Raw genomic sequence first — 18,432 nt, 5'->3', positions numbered from 1 at the left:
GTTCAGAAATATTTGGGGGGAGGGCGGTTTATATCAGTTGATATTTGGGATTTTGAATTGACTCTAATTGTGAATTAATTATTGCGTTAATTGTATTGTTCTAAGTGTTTAGGAAGTTTGAACCTGTTATGTGAAAATAAAATGTAGTTGATTTTAAGAATGGCAAAGGTGGTGTTTACTTTTAGTATTCAGTGACCTCTATGATGAATTAGAGATTTCTCCACTGACTTTTGTGACAAAGAAAAACACTGGCGGGGAGGGAGGGACACAATGAAAAGTTCTGATTGATTGATGTACATGGGGTGTCCCAAGAGTGCGGTTTTAAGCATTAGTAGCTTAATGGATTTAACACTTTAAAACTTCCCTCAGACTCTTGGGATACCTTACACATAAATAATTTGAACCTGTCCTGACTGCTGTGTGTGTGTGCATGTGTGTGTGTGTGTACACATGTACACTCAGGATTCCTGATTATGGATTATGGAATTCAATAAAGAATTCAAGCGGCATTTTGAAGATAGAATGAAGTAGAATCTGACATTGCTGTGCAGGGGAAGCGCTTGACTAGGCAACTCTTAACTTAGCTTCGACTACTACGGTTTGGGGGAAAGTGTTAAGAGATAGTAAATGCAGTATTCTTGGAGCAGGGGCTGAAGGGAAGAATTAAATAGGTGATTTGAGTGGGTAATAAGAAGTACTGGAATTGGAAAAGACAAGACTCCACCCTTCTGCTTCTTCCTTAAGGAAAGTTCAGAAAGTCTGGTCTTAGGGAGCATCTGGGAAAAGGATATCCCTGACCACTGCAACTTCCTTTGCTTTATCAATAACAAATTTATATATGATTTGTACTTCTTTCCCTCCCAATAACACTTGGAGATAGGGGATAATTTACATTTCATTAAAAAGGTGACTTAAGGCTCACCTAGGTTAAGTATATGGTGCTAGGGGTCACATTGCTCATTGTTAAATGTCAGAATTAAGAAGGTATTATGAAGGTTTTCATCTAGATCCATCTTGTACTTAATAATATAGAATCCTATGTGAATTGTTGGTTTCAACCTAATATTTACCAGACAGACACTTGTCACATACATCTTTACCCAGAAATTTAGTGATCTTGGGTTCATTGTCTCTTTGTACATTCTCAATTACTTTCTATTGAGAAAGGGGAGAGAACCTCATCAATGCTCCAAAGTTAGTCAAGATTTGTCTGTCATTTTGAGTTCCAATGACTTCTTTTAGTATTTTTTCACAGATCTCCTGCTTCTTCACTCTTCTGGCATACTCTGTTACATAGTCTTTTCCAATTTGTTAGTTCAGCATTTATTAAGCATTTCATTTGTGCATGGCACTGAAGAAACTAAGATGAAAAAGGACACTTTCTGCCTTTAGGAAGCTTACTGATGAGCTTACCTACATTTATACAAATTCTGGAGTTGGAGTCAGAGAACCTAGGTGCTATTTACTCCTTGTTTTACCCCATAGACAAATAACCTGACCTCTCTGAGCCTTAGCTTCTGCCCAATAAAATAAAAGTTAGACTGCTTTAAAAAAAAAAAAAATTAAAGGAAAAGTTAGTTACTTTTTAGCTGGAAGAATATTGTTCTTGTTTATGAAACAGAAGCTTTCAACAGAGATGAGTATGAAGTATTTTTAATTATAGGGAAACCCCAGAGGTTACAAAATGATTTGGGAGAACTTGAGCAAAGGGCAGGGCAAGAACAAAGGACTAGATGGGTTGGAGGCGAAATAGGGAAAGCCATAAAAATAAGGATAAGTTTGTTTTCTTATCTAGTAGGATGCATCTGTTAGTTTTTGAATTTCAGAAAGGTAGTGATTATTCCTTCAGATTAAAAGATTAATTTGGCAACTATGAAAAGAAGAGAGGTCAGGCCAAAATATCTAGTTAGACTGTTTATTTGTTACAAGTACTCCAAGATGAGAAAAAAGGAGGACAAGAACCGAGGTGGCTGTGGTAGTGGGAAGCACAAATAGGAGACTGCAAAGCCTACCTAATTTACAGAACTTAACATATTAATAGGAGGGAAAAACAAAAACAAAAATTGACAAGTTTTAAGGAACTAGGAAGTTGGAGGTATTGATAGGGAAGGAAAGGTAAGTTTGAATACAATGATGAATAGCTTTGAACATGTCGAATTCAAGGTACCAGAAGGGGTGAAATCAGGACTAGACAGGGAGTCCTCTCAATTCAGCATTAAAGTGCAAAAGCACTTGAGCAAAGCACTATTTTAGGCTCTGGGGATAGAAAAGCAAAAATGTTCTCAGGAACACTAAGAACTACTAAGGAGATTTACATGTAACACAAAAAGAATATTGCTTCTGGATCCAAATCCCACCTCTGACACTCGCAAAGATTTGACTTGACCCACTTCTTTCTCTAATCTTTCCTTGACCCTGAGCAAGTCCACCTCCCTCCATGAGCCTCAGATTCCCCAATTACACAATATGAGTGAGTGCAGGGCTACAGAACTCTGGAACCTTCTCAGATCTAAGTTTAGGTTTCTATGATGCCCAAGTAGAAGTTGGGAAAATCTCAAAGAGGAAGAAGGTGTATCAGGCGTAGCAGTGATGATAAAAGTCCTGGGTTTGCAGATCACCAATGAAGAGTAAATTATAGAACAGGGAGATAGCAGAGGCAAAAAACCTCAGGGAACACCCATGTTTGGGAGAAGAAATGGTTAAGAAAGGAGGAAAACCAGGAAATGGCATTTAGCACTGTCAGGTCCCACAGAAAGGCCAAGGAGAGGAAAGACAGGGCTGGGGGGGCCTGACCTCCGAAACCAAAGGTCAGAAGGTAGATCACGAGACTGAGGAGTGGGGCAGGGGGGGGGAGGGGAGAAAGGGGAAGGAGAGATGAACTTGTAGATTATTTTTTCTTGAAGTCTAGCAGTGAAAGAGAGAACCTTAGTAGCCCAGGCAGTGCCATAGTCAAGAAAAGTGTTATTTTAGGATTGAAACTGAGCATGTCTATGGAGGAGTTTGGGGAAAGAGCATGAACAAGGAGGGATGAAGGGCACAGGATCCAAAAGGGCACAAGTGGAAAAATAGGCAACAGTACCACTGCCCTCTGAGAATGGAGAAAGAAAGTGGGCAACAATTCTGAAAAGCTGCTAAGTGTGTCAGGAGGTGGACAGGGAAGTTCAGGGTAGGTAAGCCTCAGAAAAGTAGGAAGTCAGATCTGCTAGGAACTGGAAGTGGGCACAGAGTGCTGATTTTAAGGAGAAAATCTGGTTTGAGACAGGCACCAAACTCATAATACTCCACATTCATTTCACATGTATAATTGATACTACATTTCTTCTCAGTGGGTAGAGGAAGGTCAAGAGGGAAAAAGAGAATTCAAAATTAATTTTTTTAATGCATGTTAAAAATATTTTTTAAAAAGAAACATTCTGTGTTCTAAGTTCTGTGCTCAAAAGTTACTTCCAGCTATAACACTTTAATTTTTTTTATAGTTGCCTTTTTTTTGTTTATATATGTATATTAATTTTTAATATACATTTCTTTATGAAACATGTTAAGAGAGAAGAATCAGAACAAAAGGAAAAAACCATGGGAAAAAAATAGAGAGAAAAAAGAAGTGAATAGCACATGTATTGATCTACATTTAATTTCCATAGTTCTTTCTCTGGATGAAGATGACATTTTCTATCTAAAGTTCATTGAGATTGCCTTTGATCACTGAACTGCTGAGAAGATAAAAATCTTTCATTATTGATCATTGTACATTCTTAATGTTATGTGTACAACATATTCCTAGTTCTGTTTAATTCACTCAGCATCAGTTCATGTAAGTCTCTCCAGGCCTCTCTGTATTCCTCCTGTTGGTCATTTCTTACAGAACAATACTATTCCATAACCTTCATATACCATAATTTACCCAACCATTCTCCAACTGATGGACATCCATTCATCTTCCAGTTTCTAGCCACTACGAAAGAGCCGCCACAAACATTTTGGCACATTCAGGTCCCTTCCCTCCTCAGTATTTCCTTGGGATATAAGCCCAGTAGTAGTATGGCTGGATGCACAGTTTGATAACTTTTTGGAACAGTTCCAGATTGCTCTCCAGAATGGCTGGATTCTTTCACAACTCCACCAACAATGTATCAGTGTCCCAGTTTTTCCACATCCCCTCCAACATTCATCATTATCACTTCCTGCCATCCTAGCCAATCTGAGAGGTGCATAGTGGTATCTCAGAGTTGTCTTAATTTGCATTTCTCTGATCAATAGACACTGAATAATGTTGAATGTTCCTACTCATCCAGAGTCCCTTGGGTTTGATTTTTAGTTAAAATATCAAACCTCCACGCTTTTAGTCTTGGAACATCTGAACCCTTTTTGCTTCTATCTGTAGAATACTGACCTAAAATGTAAGGATTCCCTTTCCCACAAGACAATACCAAACCACTTCTTGTCAAGGTCAGGGGCATTCTTTCTAAGTACAAATTATTTATAAACTTTATTGCAACTTAACTCAATCCCTTCGTATATACTCTTAGCTCCCACCCATCCCATCTTTTACAGCAAACTACACACTCTCTTCCTCTTTCCTTCCATTTCTTTCTCCCCTTCTGTTTGTAGTCTCTGTCTCTGTCTCTCTCTGTCTCTCTCTCCCTCTCTGTCTCTGTTTGTCTGTCTCTCTCTCTCTCTCTCTCTCTCTCTCTCTCTCTCTCTCTCTCTCTCTCTCTTTCTCTCTCTCTCTCTCTCTCTCTCTTTCTCTCTCTCTCTTTCTCTCTCTCTCTCTCTCTCTCTCTCTCTTCTCTCTCTCTTTCTCTCTCTCTCTCTCTCTCTCTCTCTTCTCTCTCTTCTTCTCTCTCTCTTCTCTCTCTCTCTCTCTCTCTCTCTCTCTCTTTCTCTCTCTCTTCTCTCTCTCTCTCTCTCTCTCTCTCTCTCTCTCTCTCTCTCTCTCTCTCTCTTCTCTCTCTCTCTCTCTCTCTCTCTCTCTCTCACTCTCTCTCTCTCTCTCTCTCTCTCTCTCTTTCTCTCTCTCTCTCTCTCTCTCACACACACACACACACACACACACACACACACACACACACACACATTCTTAGGCCTCCGGTGGCACAGAAGAAATAAGATTTGTCAGCTTCTTCAAAACCCAATTTAACTCATGAACAAAACCAGGAATTTTTCTCCTGCTAAAACTACTCAACCAAACAAAGCTAAAATTTAGAATTGAAAGAAACTTTAAAGGTGTCATATCTAGCCCCTAAATTTTATAGATGAGGAAACATAGACCAAAGCTTCTTAATAATGGTTTAGCTAATCACAGGTGTGACCCAATGAGAAGCTGAGTTAATAGGGTCCAAATCAACATCAATTCTGCAGAAGCAAAAGAGAGACTAGCAGCCCATTCCAATCTGAAAAGTTTTAATTGTCATCAAGTCAGTCTGTTGCCTATAATTTTTCCTCTACCGGTTCTGCCTTGTCTAATTCCTTCTTCCATATGTGTATGCGTCTAGTTATTCCACCAGTTCCAACTACATTCTTACTCTCTTGACATCTCCATCTTGTCTACAATGAAAGCCATATTTGCCTTATCAAAATTCAAATATGTTGAATATATGCCATTCTCTCCACCTCTCTAGTAGTAATCAAAAAAAAAAAAAAAAAGAAGAAATTAAGTGTATTGACTCAATTTGTGTATTGTGTGCAGTGTTGTGCTAGGCCCTAGAAGAGGGCTGAATAAGCAATAACCTTTCCATCAGATCTCTACTTCAGCATGTCCCTGAGTTTGCTCTCTAAACAGGACACTGTGTGGGAACATTTATTATTCCTGACTTTTTCCAAGGAGCATGCTACAACAGGAAATCTTTCTTTGGATCCAGGGCCCAAACTCAAATTAAGAAACATTTAAACCTGGAGTCACTCACAAAGCAACTTTGAAAACTGATTTAGGGATTATATTGCTAGGAATTAAAAAATCTCTCCATTTCCGCATTGGAGATTAGGGTCCTGAAATAGCCAGGGAAAACACTTATCTACAACTGCCCAGTGCTTCCAGTGTACCATTGTTGTGGGGAGAAGAATAGGGGTGGAGGAGGAACTTCTTGTTTCATCGCAGAAGAATGGAGAACAAAGAAAAAGCAAAAGCTAACGCGGGAACCCTCGAGAATTGTGACCAAGCTAATTATTATATAGGAGCACCAATCAGCCAGCCTGTCATTAGGCTTCCCTCAGGTCCTATTTGTAAAATGTCTGTGGGCAGACCCAGATTCCCCTGGGGGGAAATGTCCTTTAGTTACTTCTAAATCTGGATTTCTTAATCTTTTGTGTGCCATGGATCCTTTTGGCAGTCTGGTGAAACCTATGGACTTCAGAAAAATGTTTATAAATTCACAAAGTACAAAGCACAAAGCGTTACAAAAAATCATTCCTGTTAAGTACCTGCTATGTTCCGGGCACTGTATATTAAACCCTGGGGGTACAAAGACAAAGGCAATCCCTGCCTTCAAGGAGTTCACAAAGCCTTAGTGGAGGGGAAGGATGACAACAGGCAAACAACTGCACAAACAGGGATGAACAGGAAATAAGAGGGAAGGCACTAGAATAAGGAGTGTTAGGAAAGGCTTCCGAGATAAGGTGACATTTTAGTTGGGACTTAACGAGGAAGGCACAAGGAGAGATGAATAAAGCTCAAGAAAATGTGAGTCAAGAGATGGAGAGTCTTGTGAACAGCAAGAGATCACTGCACTAAAGGATGGGGGGAACCAAGGGGTGTCAGCTGAGAGGTCTGATCTGCCTTGGTTGATTTGAGAATCATCTGCGTAAAGATGTTAACTAAATACATGGGATCTGATGAGGTCACCAGATAGCAGAGAGGCAGAAAAGGACCCAGGACAGAGCCCTGTGGGTTACCCATGATTAGTGAGTGTGACCTGGGTGAAGAACCCACTGAGGAGACTGAGGGAAGGTCAGATAGGTAGGAAGAGAACCAAGAAACAGTGGAAGAAACCAATTAAATTGAAATAGATATCCCCACCAAAATTTTTTTAAATAAGTTCATGACTGATGCTAAGTGAAATGAGCAAAACCAGGAGATCATTGTATATGGCAACAGTAAGATTATAAGATAATAAACTCTGATGGGCATGGTTCTCTTCAATACTGAGATGATTCAGGCCTGTTCCAATGATCTGGGGTTTTCCTCAAACATACGTATTTCTAAAGTTTTCTGAAATCATCTTGCTGATCTTTTCTTACAGAACAATAATATTCCATAACATTCATATACCATAATTTATTCATCCATTCTCTAATTGATGGACATCTACTCAGTTTCCAGTTTCTTGCCACTACAAAGAGGGCTGCCACAAACATTTTTGCACATGCGGGTCCCTTTCTCTCCTTTATGATCTCTGGGATATAAGCCCAATAGAAACGCTGCTGGGTCAAATGTTGCCCTTTGGGCTTAGTTCCAAATTGCTCTCCAGAATAGTTGGATTCGTTCACAATTCCACCAACAATGTATCAGTGTCCCAGTTTTCCCACATCCCCTCCAACATTTGTCATTATCTTTTCCTGTCAATCTGAGAGGTGTGTAGTGGTATCTCAAGAGTTGTCTTAATTTGCATTTCTCTGATCAATAATGATTTAGAACATTTTTTCATATGATTAGAAATGGCTTTAATTTCTTTGATAACACTATCAAACAAAGTGAAGCCTGAAAGATGGTCTTCCTGATCTTTCCATTAACTTCTTGCTTTGTACTCTTTGTGCTCTTCTTCCTGCTTCTCTTTTCATCTACAGGTTTTCCACTTCCTTCAATCACCTTTGTGTAGTTGTCTTCTAACTTACTCTGCAGGTTGTGAAGATTGATGTCACCAGTGTCCATTTCTTGTTTCTGGAGGAAGACATAGTCATTGTTGTAGGCAACAATTCCAAAAACAAAAGAAAGGGAAAGCCACGGGTAACCCTAGAAAACTTCTAAATTTAGTTCTCTATACCATTAATTTTCTAATTTTTGACAAAGATGCACCGGCTTTGGCAGACAGGTTTTATAACCCACCAGAAGGGCAGTATCCAGTTCGAGCAGCTCCACTGTCCTTAGATAATCACCAGGTGATGTGGAGGGACCCATAAAGTGGTGAATGGAAGAGACCAGATAGGTTAACTGCCTGGGCGAGAGGGTTTGCTTGTATTTCTTCAGCAGGAGAAGGAATCAGATGGGTGCCAACGAGTAGTATTCGCCTTGTCCATCAGAGAGAGACAGAAAAAGAGAAAGACCTCAAAATAAAGGAGAAAATCTAAGAAACATCTGACACTGAAAGAGCATGGCTAATAAGAAGACTGTTAAAGAACTTTAAAACCAGCAGGCATCATTGGATTTTCCAACACAAGATGAGACTAATGGACAATGGACTTATGGACATGTATAAATTCTCAATTTATGATTATTTAATTATGTTATTTGTTACATCCCTTCTAGCATGTGTTATGTTACTGTGTTTATGTAATTTATGTAATTATGTGTAATATTTATGTTTCAAGGTCATGACCACCCTATGTTCTAAATCAAAAGAAAGGGGGGATGTTATTAGGATTACAAAGTGAGAACTCAGGTTGTCTGGACAGTTCTCTGGCTCAGAATTCATACCTTTAGTTCTGGCCTTTAAGGGGAGTTCACACCTTTGAACTTCTGAAAAGGAGTTTACACAACCTTTAAAAGGAGCAAGTTCATTGGTTGAAGTATTTTCTCACAAGCCCCGTTGAGTTCTCACTACAATCTCTGCTAGGATAAAAGAGGAGGGCAGGAGGGCAAGGAGAGAGTTTACTCTGGAACAGAGTTGGGACGGCACTCTGGAGGAAGAAGAGTTTGGCCAGGAGATTGAATTGAGATGGCAGATCTCCCAGAGAGCAATCGGCAGTTTCTGAGACAACAGGACATTACACTTATATGACCTGATGCTAAGTGAAATAAATAGAACCAAGAAAACATTATACACAGCTATACAATCACACAGATTGTGTGATGAACTTGGCTCTTTCCAACAGTGAGGTGATTCAAGGCAATTCCAATAGACTTGTGATGGAGAGAACCATCTGCATTCAGAGAGAGAACTATGGAGACTGAATGTGGATCACAACATAGCATTTTCACCTTTTTTGTTGTTCTTTGCTTGGTTGTTTTTTTTTTTTTTTTTTTTTATCATTTATTTTTCTTTTTGATCTGATCCTTTTTGCACAGCATGACAAATGTGAAATATGTTAGAATTGCATGTTTAACCTCTATTGAATTACTTGCTTTCTGGGAGGAAGGAGATTAAAGGAGGCAGGGAAAAAAATTGGAACACAAGTTTTTATATGGGAGAAGGCTGAAAACTATCTTTACATGTATTTTCAAGTATAAAGCTGTTATAAAAAACTTTTTTTAAATAATATCATGCTATGGAGAATGAATATAGATCAAAGCATAGTATATTCATCTTTTTTTAAGGTTGTTTTTTTATTTGCTTGTTTTTCTTATGTTATTTTTTCCTCCCTTTTGATCTGATTTTTCTTGATCAGCATGACAGATACAGAAATATGTTTAGAATTGCATATTTTTAACCTATAGTGGATTGCTTGCTGTCTTGGAGACATTTTGCAAATATGTATGTTAAAGACTACTTTGTATGCATTTGGAAAAATAAAATATTATTTAAAAAAAAAAACTTTTTTTTTTAAGTTCAACTTTCACATACACAAAATAAGTTCATGGATCCCCTAAGAAGTTGTTGCAAATAATGGCCTATAAACTTAGCCCTCAGGCTGTTTGAAGAATTCCCTAATTTACCAGACAATCTTCCGATCCATCTCCCTATTTACCAAAAAAAAAAAAAAAAAAAAAAAATTGCCCAGGGAATGTCACAGAGTTGTCATAAGAATCATGCAAATGGTATTGACTTTTGGGTCTAATGATGTTTTTTCCTCTTTACTCGATGATGAAACTACCCCTAGCAATACAGTTCTGCAGTTGCTCCATGCAAATCTCCAAGGGCAAAAAATTACTGTCTGTTTTTTACAAAATAGACACAGACTCATAGATGAAGGAAGGGGAAGAAGGGGACAAAACTTGGATTAAAATCTAGATCCTTTCCTCTGCACCATACATTCAATTGTGCAAATGAAAGAAGTCTATCCAGTGTCTCTTACAGGAAAGAGCAAAATACTCAAATGTAACAATATTTATGGTACATTTGAGGCATCCTCCTTTAAATATTCTTTATTTCTAGACTCATATCTTTCAGGTCAACTTTACAAACACCACAAAAGCCATTTATCCAAAACCAAGAAGCTAGAATTAAGGACAGCTCTTGCTTAAAGGACTCCTTATTAAAAAGCTGACCAGGACCCAGGACATTCCATTGTATCAGGTCATTTCTGGGGGAAACATTCTTACAATAACCAGTTATAAACTCCCAAAGTTCAAAAATGTTAGATGCAAAATAGCATGGTAAAAATTATCCAGAAGATAACTCCAGAAGAAAAGCTGTCCCACTAATAAAATTATTTGGAAGCAAAGGCTGTATGTTTATTCAGAGAGGGATGGTCATATAAAAGAGAAAACATGAGTTTGGGAACCAATGATGCAAATAAAAAATCCACTTTATCTGAAGTAACTGTTCTTTTAACAATGAAATCTTTTTTAAAACATTAAAAAGAATCAATATAAAGCAGTGCCCTATAAGCAAAAACATCAAAGAATCAAGACCTGAGAATATTGATTTTATATATTTATTTTTTAAAGTCCAACACATATTTAGACAACTTAAATATAGTTCCAACAGAAATACTCCGACAAAAGCAGCAATGGTCTCATGTGTTCTCACATTCAGACACTCGCTGGGATCATCCGAGTTCTGCGTAAAAAAGGACTATCAGTTAAAAATGAAAATTTTTCAGCAAATATGGAACAACATTAGATCTGTCAGAGCCTGAATTAAGCATTTATAATAAGTTATAAGCTTATATTTTGGTTGGTAATAAAAGCTGATGTTATATAATCCTCTGATGTTTACAAAGTGTTTTACTACAGCCTTATATGATCCTCCCAACATTGTGAAGTAGGTATTTCCTATATTATCCCTGATTTATACCTTAGGAAAGGCTCTGAAGATTAAAAATGATTTGCCTATAGCAATGATGCTAATATCAGAGGTGATATTTGAACCCATCCATACCTCTCCTGACTTCAACTCAAAACCCTTACATCTTCCTAAACTAGGTTAACAAAGAGAACAGGGATTTTTTTGGTTTTGTATTTCCTACATCTAATATATTCCCTTATACAAAGCAAATGTTCAACCAAGTTTATTTGATTTAATTTAACTACTATTCCCACCAAAGCTAGAATTTTACACTTCAATGACATTAACAGAATACTGACATTGGAAGGGGTCTCGAGGATCATCTAGTCCAACTCCCTAATTTTACGAAGATGGTACCTGAGATCCTAGAAAGGATAATGACTTCTCCAAGATCATATATCTAGGTAAGGACAAAGTCAAAAACTAAATCTTAGGACTCCTAATTCCCAGCCAAAGGAATCATTTATTAGTTATTAAGCTGGCAAAAATGCCCAGCAAACATTTACATTTGTTCTAGTCAGACTCTGGTTTTGTGTGAAAAGGTGCATACAGACTGATTATATGGAAAATCATCTTTTATAAAAGATAAATTACTTACTTGATTAAAAAAAAAACTTTATTGGTATACATCTTTCTTATCTGCAATGTAATCTACAATCTCTTGTGGACACATTAACTTTTCGGCATCTATGTCAGGAATTTCAAAACCTGAAAGTGAAAGGAAATGGAACATGACTGCACTATAATAAATGATGTATGAAATGAATACAAAGTAGCATAGAAGATCTACATGAATTGATGTGAAATGGAGTACACAGTCAAGAAGACAATATGCACAGGAACTACAACATGTAAATGGAAAGAACTATTACAAAGCAAAAAATCAAAAGTAAATGTAACAAAGTGATACTGAGTGACTTGAATGAAGAGATAAAACAATGCCCATAGCTGTTACATATTGCACATGTTTTTAATCTTCTCTAATAGTTGTGTTGATTTTTTTTTCCTCTTTAAAAAATAATATTCATTATATATAATAGTTCTCTGGAAGGGGTAGGAGGAAGAATACTGAGAATAACTATAATGATATAAACCAAAAATATCAATAAAAACTTATTTTGAAATGCACTCTAAGTGCAAACTGAACCATACTTTTTTCACTTTATTTCTTGCTTTTTATTATTTTTTGCACCATGGAATATGGAAATGTTTTGTATGATTTCATATGTATAAATGATATACTGTTATCTTCTCAATGGATGGCAGGCAGAGGGATAGGACAGAATTTACAACTCAAAATTTTCAGGTTCTGAGAATTATGAATTTATCTGCCTCTTTACAATTATTCAATCTCCCCTCTCCTTCTGTGTGTCATCTTCAATTCTGAAAGGCACAAATTTCACACTAAAAGGGGCCATATTCACCTGATCATTAAAGTCCTTTGTTTGGTATATAAACTATGTGTACTGTTGAGATTTAATTAATGCTTAAGTGATTCATTAAAAGAGAAGTGCAGAATGGTATATTCTTTTTTTTTTTTGGGGGGGGGGAGGCAGTTGGGATTAAGTGACTTGCTTAAGGTCACATAGCTAATGTCGAGTATTTGAGCTAGATTTGAACTCAGCTCCTCCTGACTTCAGGAGCAGTGCTTTATCCACTGTACTACTTAGCTTCCCCAAGGTATATTTCTTATATCAAAATCCTCAGTTCACAATTTTATCATTTTCTGGGTTTATCTGATAACACAAATCATACCTCGAAACATATAGACACATTACAGTACATGAATTTATTACCAAATTCATCTTCCATGGCCATTATAATTTCTACTTGGTCCAAACTATCCAAGCCCAGGTCTTTCATGAAGTGGGATGATACTGAAAGCTGAGAGAAATGAAAACCAAAATCTAATTAGGATGGAATTCAGCTTGTTAGAGAATTTGTTTCCTAAGTAAACCAACCAACGGGTAGTTTCCCTGCATCAAAAACAAGGGGTATGTTTCAATCATTATGTAACTGTGTCAATCATTATGTAAAATATTTCCAACACCAGCACTGTTATTTCAATACAGCATCACTGATACTTTATAGCTAACCCCAATTAAAATGTCATGAAATCCAATGATAAATTGTTCACCCGATTACCAAAGAGCTGAATTTGGTGACAGGAGCTAGCAGTGTCCCAATGGCATTAGCCCCTAACCACCAGTCAGCTTGTACCTTTGTTCCTAATTACTCTTGGCAAACTTTTGCAGTCATGATTTTGCATTTCAGATAATTCTGAATATGCTATTATTTTAAGTTGCAAAAGGGAAATTTGGTTTCTGAAATTCTGACACCAATCTCATTGTACTAAGAAGTCATAGCCTAAGTGACAATCATTTTCCTGTTATAGTGGTTAAAGAACCTTCAAATTCAAAATGCTTCTGATAATAATGACCTCTGATTAAGTTATTAAATAATCAACATTCCAAGGGACAATTTCCCAAATATATCAATTACCTTTTCCGGATCAATCTTATCATATAGTTTCAAAACATAGAGGACGCGGTCTGTAATGCTTTCCAGGGTCAGAGGAGGCAAGTCACTATATTGACGGCTCAATTGTAGGAATATCCCTGAAACCTAGAACAAGGTAAAAAGCACAACAAACACATTTAATAATGCCTCTGAAACGAACTAATGGAAACTCACAAATACATTGCTCCCTTTCACAAATGTGTTAGGGCTTTACTTTAGAACGCCATGTCGTCTGTGAAGAGATTTATAAATAGTATCAAGCAGACATGCTAATGACAAGTCACATATCTAGGGAACTAAATTTATAAGGCATATTTCTCACAATCACCTATAAAGTAGAGTAGTGCAAGTATTGTTATGCCCCAATTTATAGAGATGAAAACCAGCACAGAAGTTAAGATCACATTGCATAACTGAATCTTTAAAACAATGCTAAAATTGGGCAGCTATTAGGCGAAGTGAACCCCAGCCCTGGCGTCAGGAGGACCCAAGTTCAAATTTGACCTCATAGACTTATTTAGCTATAAGACCCTAGGCAAATCAATTAACGAGTTTACCTTAATCCATTGAAGAAGGAAATGGTAAACCACTCCAGTATCTTTTCCAAGAAAACTTCATATAGGGTAACAAGAGTTGAATACAATTTACTGCCAAAGGTCCCACAAATCTTTTTTAAAGGAAATTTTTTGCCTCCATTGCTTATAAACTCCAATTCCTGGCTTTCTCCATTCCTTTGAAGCTACTTCTTCCATCACTCTCATACTGGGATACAAGAGGGCAGAGCAGTGAACAGTAAAGAATTCATCTTAATACCAATACTCTACCAGTAAGAAGAGCTGCAGGGCCAAATAAATCACTATGGGACCAGGATATTAATGACAAGTCTCTCAGAACATAACTAGGCTGATCTTCCAAAAGCTGACTTAATTTGTTATCATCTGCACAAAAAAAAACCAAGCAGATGAAGAATATTCACTATCCTCAATTCAAAAGACAGTAAGATAGCAATGCATAGTGCTCATCCATCAGTATATATATTTTAAACTGCTTTAGAGAATCTAAATGGACAAGTTGGGCCCAGAACAATTTCATGGGACTACTGCTCTGTAGAATAGTTTTGACTCAGGAAACACAGCCTAGGCTGTTCATTAAAAATCAAATTCTGCCTCTTTTTACTTTAAAAAAGTTACTGCAACCAATCATGTTAGTTTGCCTTAATACAATGACATATCACTGCTGTCATGGATCTTATTACCTAACTAGATTTCAGGAACTCTGTACAACAACATTCATATAAATATTTATAAGCATCTCCTATAAAAATACTAGCTCATATTTACACAGCACTTCACAAAGGACATTCCTCACAACCACCTATGAAGCAGATGGAACAAGGATAAAGATCTTCATTTTACAAAAGATGAAAATGAGTTTAGTGCCTTGCCCTTGGTCACATTAGTTAAGTGACAGAGTCAGTACTTAATCCCAGGTCTTTTAATTCCCTGCTATGTGCATATCATCATGCTATAACTTGAGTGAGACAGTAAATTGTACATGCTCCCATCAATTTTCCAAACCATTCTCCACTATTCATACAAATGAACCCCATAACATACAAGTTGTGGTGCAAAAGGGTTTTTTTTTGCAGTTTACAACATACTTTTCCACCAAAAAAAATGGAATGAGGGCTGAGGTGGTGATGCTTTTCTCAAGTAGTTCAACAACAGAGAAAAAGGAACCACTTACACTAAAGAGTCAACACTAAACAGAGAAATAACCACAAACTAAGCAGGGAGAGAAAAGCCTGCAGGTTCTTGTATCTTGTTGGTCCCAGATACTATGAAGTTTTGATGAAAAAAAAGGAGGCTTGGGAGATGGATTGTTAACAAGGACCATCATGGCAGAAAGCCAAGGCAAAAAGAAAGAACAGCATGACAGGAAGTCAAAGCCCCGTCACTATATTAAAGAACAGGAGTTTGACATTAGGAGTCTTGAAAATTGCTTAGATCCCATGGAGAAGGTCAATTCTTACAAAATATTCTCTCCCTATAGAGAGGAAAGGATTGATTCCCTGGAAATTTCAAGTCACTACAGGCATTTGATAAACGATAAATTTGAACCGAATTGTCTCCTTTGATTGCTAGGCCTCAAGTAAAAAAAAAAAAAAGAAACTCATGATTTATGTGGCAATTTAAAAGGAAACCTGTGGATAATTTCAAGGGCTCTAGCAAGTCATAACATTGGCTTTTATTATATCTAATTTCAGTTTTGAATGCACTAATTCTTTTTCTGAAAAAGGCATACACTACACCACAACTCGAACACTTAGCTGTCATAATTAGAGATATTAAACTCACAAATTAAAGGGAAAAGATGAGAAAATGTTAAGAGAATCTGAAAGAAGGTAGGAGTCAAAGAAAGGGGGAAAAAAAGGAGACAAGGGAGAGGATTTTGGTGCAGTGGAGAGTGCTGGGCCTGTGTCAAGCTCTTGTTCAAATCCAGGTTATGACACTAGTTGTATGACCGAGGCAAGTCATTACACCTGTTTGCTTCAGTCTCAGCTATAAAATGGGGATAATGGTACCTATTTTGCAAGGATCTTTTGAGGATCAAATGATATCTGTAAAGTGCCAGTTACACAACATATACAAAATAAATGTTTATTCTTTTCCCTTCCCTTTAACTGCCAGCTTTTAAAATTAAAGTTGTAACTGTTTCAATCTTAATAAAATGTATTATATTCTTCCCTGTAATCTTCAATTATCAATCTTTTAACGATTATTCAGGATCATAACAACAAAGTCAACAAAGATTATCATACTACAATTTACTGTCAAAGATGATCCATTAAGAGTTCAGTGATCTGCCCTAGGTACTTGTTTGAGTTTCCCCTCTGCTTTTTGGAGTTTCCAAATGATTTCCTTTCAGTTACTGACAGGTTCTGAATGCCCTTGACCAAATTTTCTTATATTGACGGTCATGACCCCATATGGGGCTCAAGAAATTTTCGCTTGTCAGTACAAGTTTGATTTATGCACCTATTTTGCATATTTAAATATTTCGGGGGTGAAAAGGGGTGGCGAGTGGAGGAAGTTTCAGAGGCCCTGCCCTACGCCACGAGTTATCCTGCCTCTGCCTGAGCACCCCACCATTTAGGGGACCACCATGGACAAACCACTCCAATGAAATCTTTCAAATTTTCCAGAGTCCAAGTGGGAGCTTCCTCCCGGTAACCGGATGGCGGCCAGGCGGTCCTCTTCGGCGCGTCGCTGCCCAAGTGTCAGAGGCCTTCCCTTTAGCCTCCCCGGAGGAAGAGGCGGAAGACTACTATAGAAGCACTTGGCACTTCTCAGCCGCACCGGGCCGTAGAGAGCGCGCCGCCAGAGTCCTGAAAGTGAGTGGTTAGTAGTGCGGCCGGGAGAAGTTCCCACCCCAGCTCGGCCGGCCCCCTCTCCGACCCCAGTCCCCAGAGTTATGCCCTCCGGAGCTCGTAGGGGTCGAGGCAGGCCCGGCGCCGCAGGGCGGGGAATCCGGGCGGCGTTTCAGCCGGTGCAAGAAGCCTGGAGGGGACTCTGACCTTTGCAGGCCTCTGAAACCTGCCGGAGCCAGGCCCCGTGGGGAGGCTAGGGCCAGGGCCCCATCAGCCCTCCGCGGAGCGCCCTCCTCCCGGTCCCCGAGCCCGGCCAGGCGGTGACCCCTGCGGGCCCGGCAAAGTCACCGCCGCCCGCCCGCCCGCGGGCCCGCCTCCCTCACCTGCGTGTGTGCAGGGGTAGGGACCGCCGCAGCCGCCCTTCTCCTCCTCCCCGCCGCCGCGCACGGAACCGAACCGAGCGGCCGGACCATGGCGAGCGCGGGGCCGCGGGGCTGGGACGGCGGCACCAAGGCCGCGGGCAGACGGCGGACGCAGGCGGAGAGGACACGGGCCGCCATGGCTACGCCGACCCAGAGTGCAACGCGCCCTTCACCGTAAGCCCCGCCTCCTTTCTTCAGGAAGGAGCAACGAAAGGAAGATCCTAGAGCTGCCATCCCGGAGGCCCTTCTGGCCTCCAGGCCGCTCTTTAGAATCAGCGTCCCCTGGTGGCCAGAGAAGGGGAGCTGTGCTCTGGATGACAGGAACGAGGAGAGGCAAGGGAACGCTGGAGCTTCTCTTCCTAGCTTTACGTATGTATGTCAGTGTCCTGAGCCAAAAACACGCTATAACCAAAAAAAAGGAAATTTTTTAAAATCTCTTCAATTTAATAAAATTCTACAATGCCGGTATACAAATGAATCAAGAAAGCCCTAATGACATCATGCAAACAAACAAAAAAAGAAGCAAAACTAGAAAAATGGACATGGCGCTTACCGTCCACCGCAGGAAGAAAAATGAATGAAAACTGAAGGGCAAAGAATTTGTGATCGGGCTTGAGATGGATCAATCAACAAACGTTTATTAGGCGTTAGCTGTGTGCCAGACCAGGGCATCCAGGCTGCGGCGCGGAGCCAGTGAGGGGGACCGGAATTCAAATCCACACTTAGCGGATCCTGGCCGAGTCACTTAATTCGGCTTGCCTCAATTTCCTCATTGGCAAAATAAAGGCAAAAATAGCACCGACCTCCCAGGGGTTTTGTGAGAAAAAAGTCATATCAAATTCCCTAAATTCTTTGCTGCCTTAACTGTTACTACTGTTATCCTAGGGGATTCTTAGAAGTGATCTAGGCCAGAACTCCCCTTTTATTTCGGTCTACTGGTTCTAAAAACAATGCAAAAAGACTAAAGGAAAGTTAGATGCCAATGTGTGCCCCATTCATTCTGACACCATCACGCTAATAC

At 39.0% G+C, this 18,432-nt stretch overlaps 1 protein-coding gene across 1 annotated transcript; it reads right to left on the bottom strand.

Annotated features, from left to right (window-relative positions):
• Positions 1–10,732: 10,732 nt before the first annotated feature.
• Positions 10,733–18,432, bottom strand: NDUFAB1 (NADH:ubiquinone oxidoreductase subunit AB1). The gene is made up of 6 exons (XM_074280015.1): positions 17,965–18,432; positions 17,373–17,813; positions 13,602–13,724; positions 12,896–12,983; positions 11,698–11,807; positions 10,733–10,871 (listed from the first exon to the last, which is right to left on the bottom strand). Exons 2-5 carry the CDS (start codon positions 17,643–17,645, stop codon positions 11,716–11,718), a joined length of 576 nt encoding a protein of 191 aa, XP_074136116.1. The 5' UTR covers positions 17,646–17,813; positions 17,965–18,432; the 3' UTR covers positions 10,733–10,871; positions 11,698–11,715.

Source organism: Sminthopsis crassicaudata, chromosome 1 (assembly GCF_048593235.1).
Source record: "Sminthopsis crassicaudata isolate SCR6 chromosome 1, ASM4859323v1, whole genome shotgun sequence".
Classification (NCBI taxonomy): domain Eukaryota; kingdom Metazoa; phylum Chordata; class Mammalia; order Dasyuromorphia; family Dasyuridae; genus Sminthopsis; species Sminthopsis crassicaudata.
This window is presented reverse-complemented; position numbering and strand designations above follow the sequence as displayed.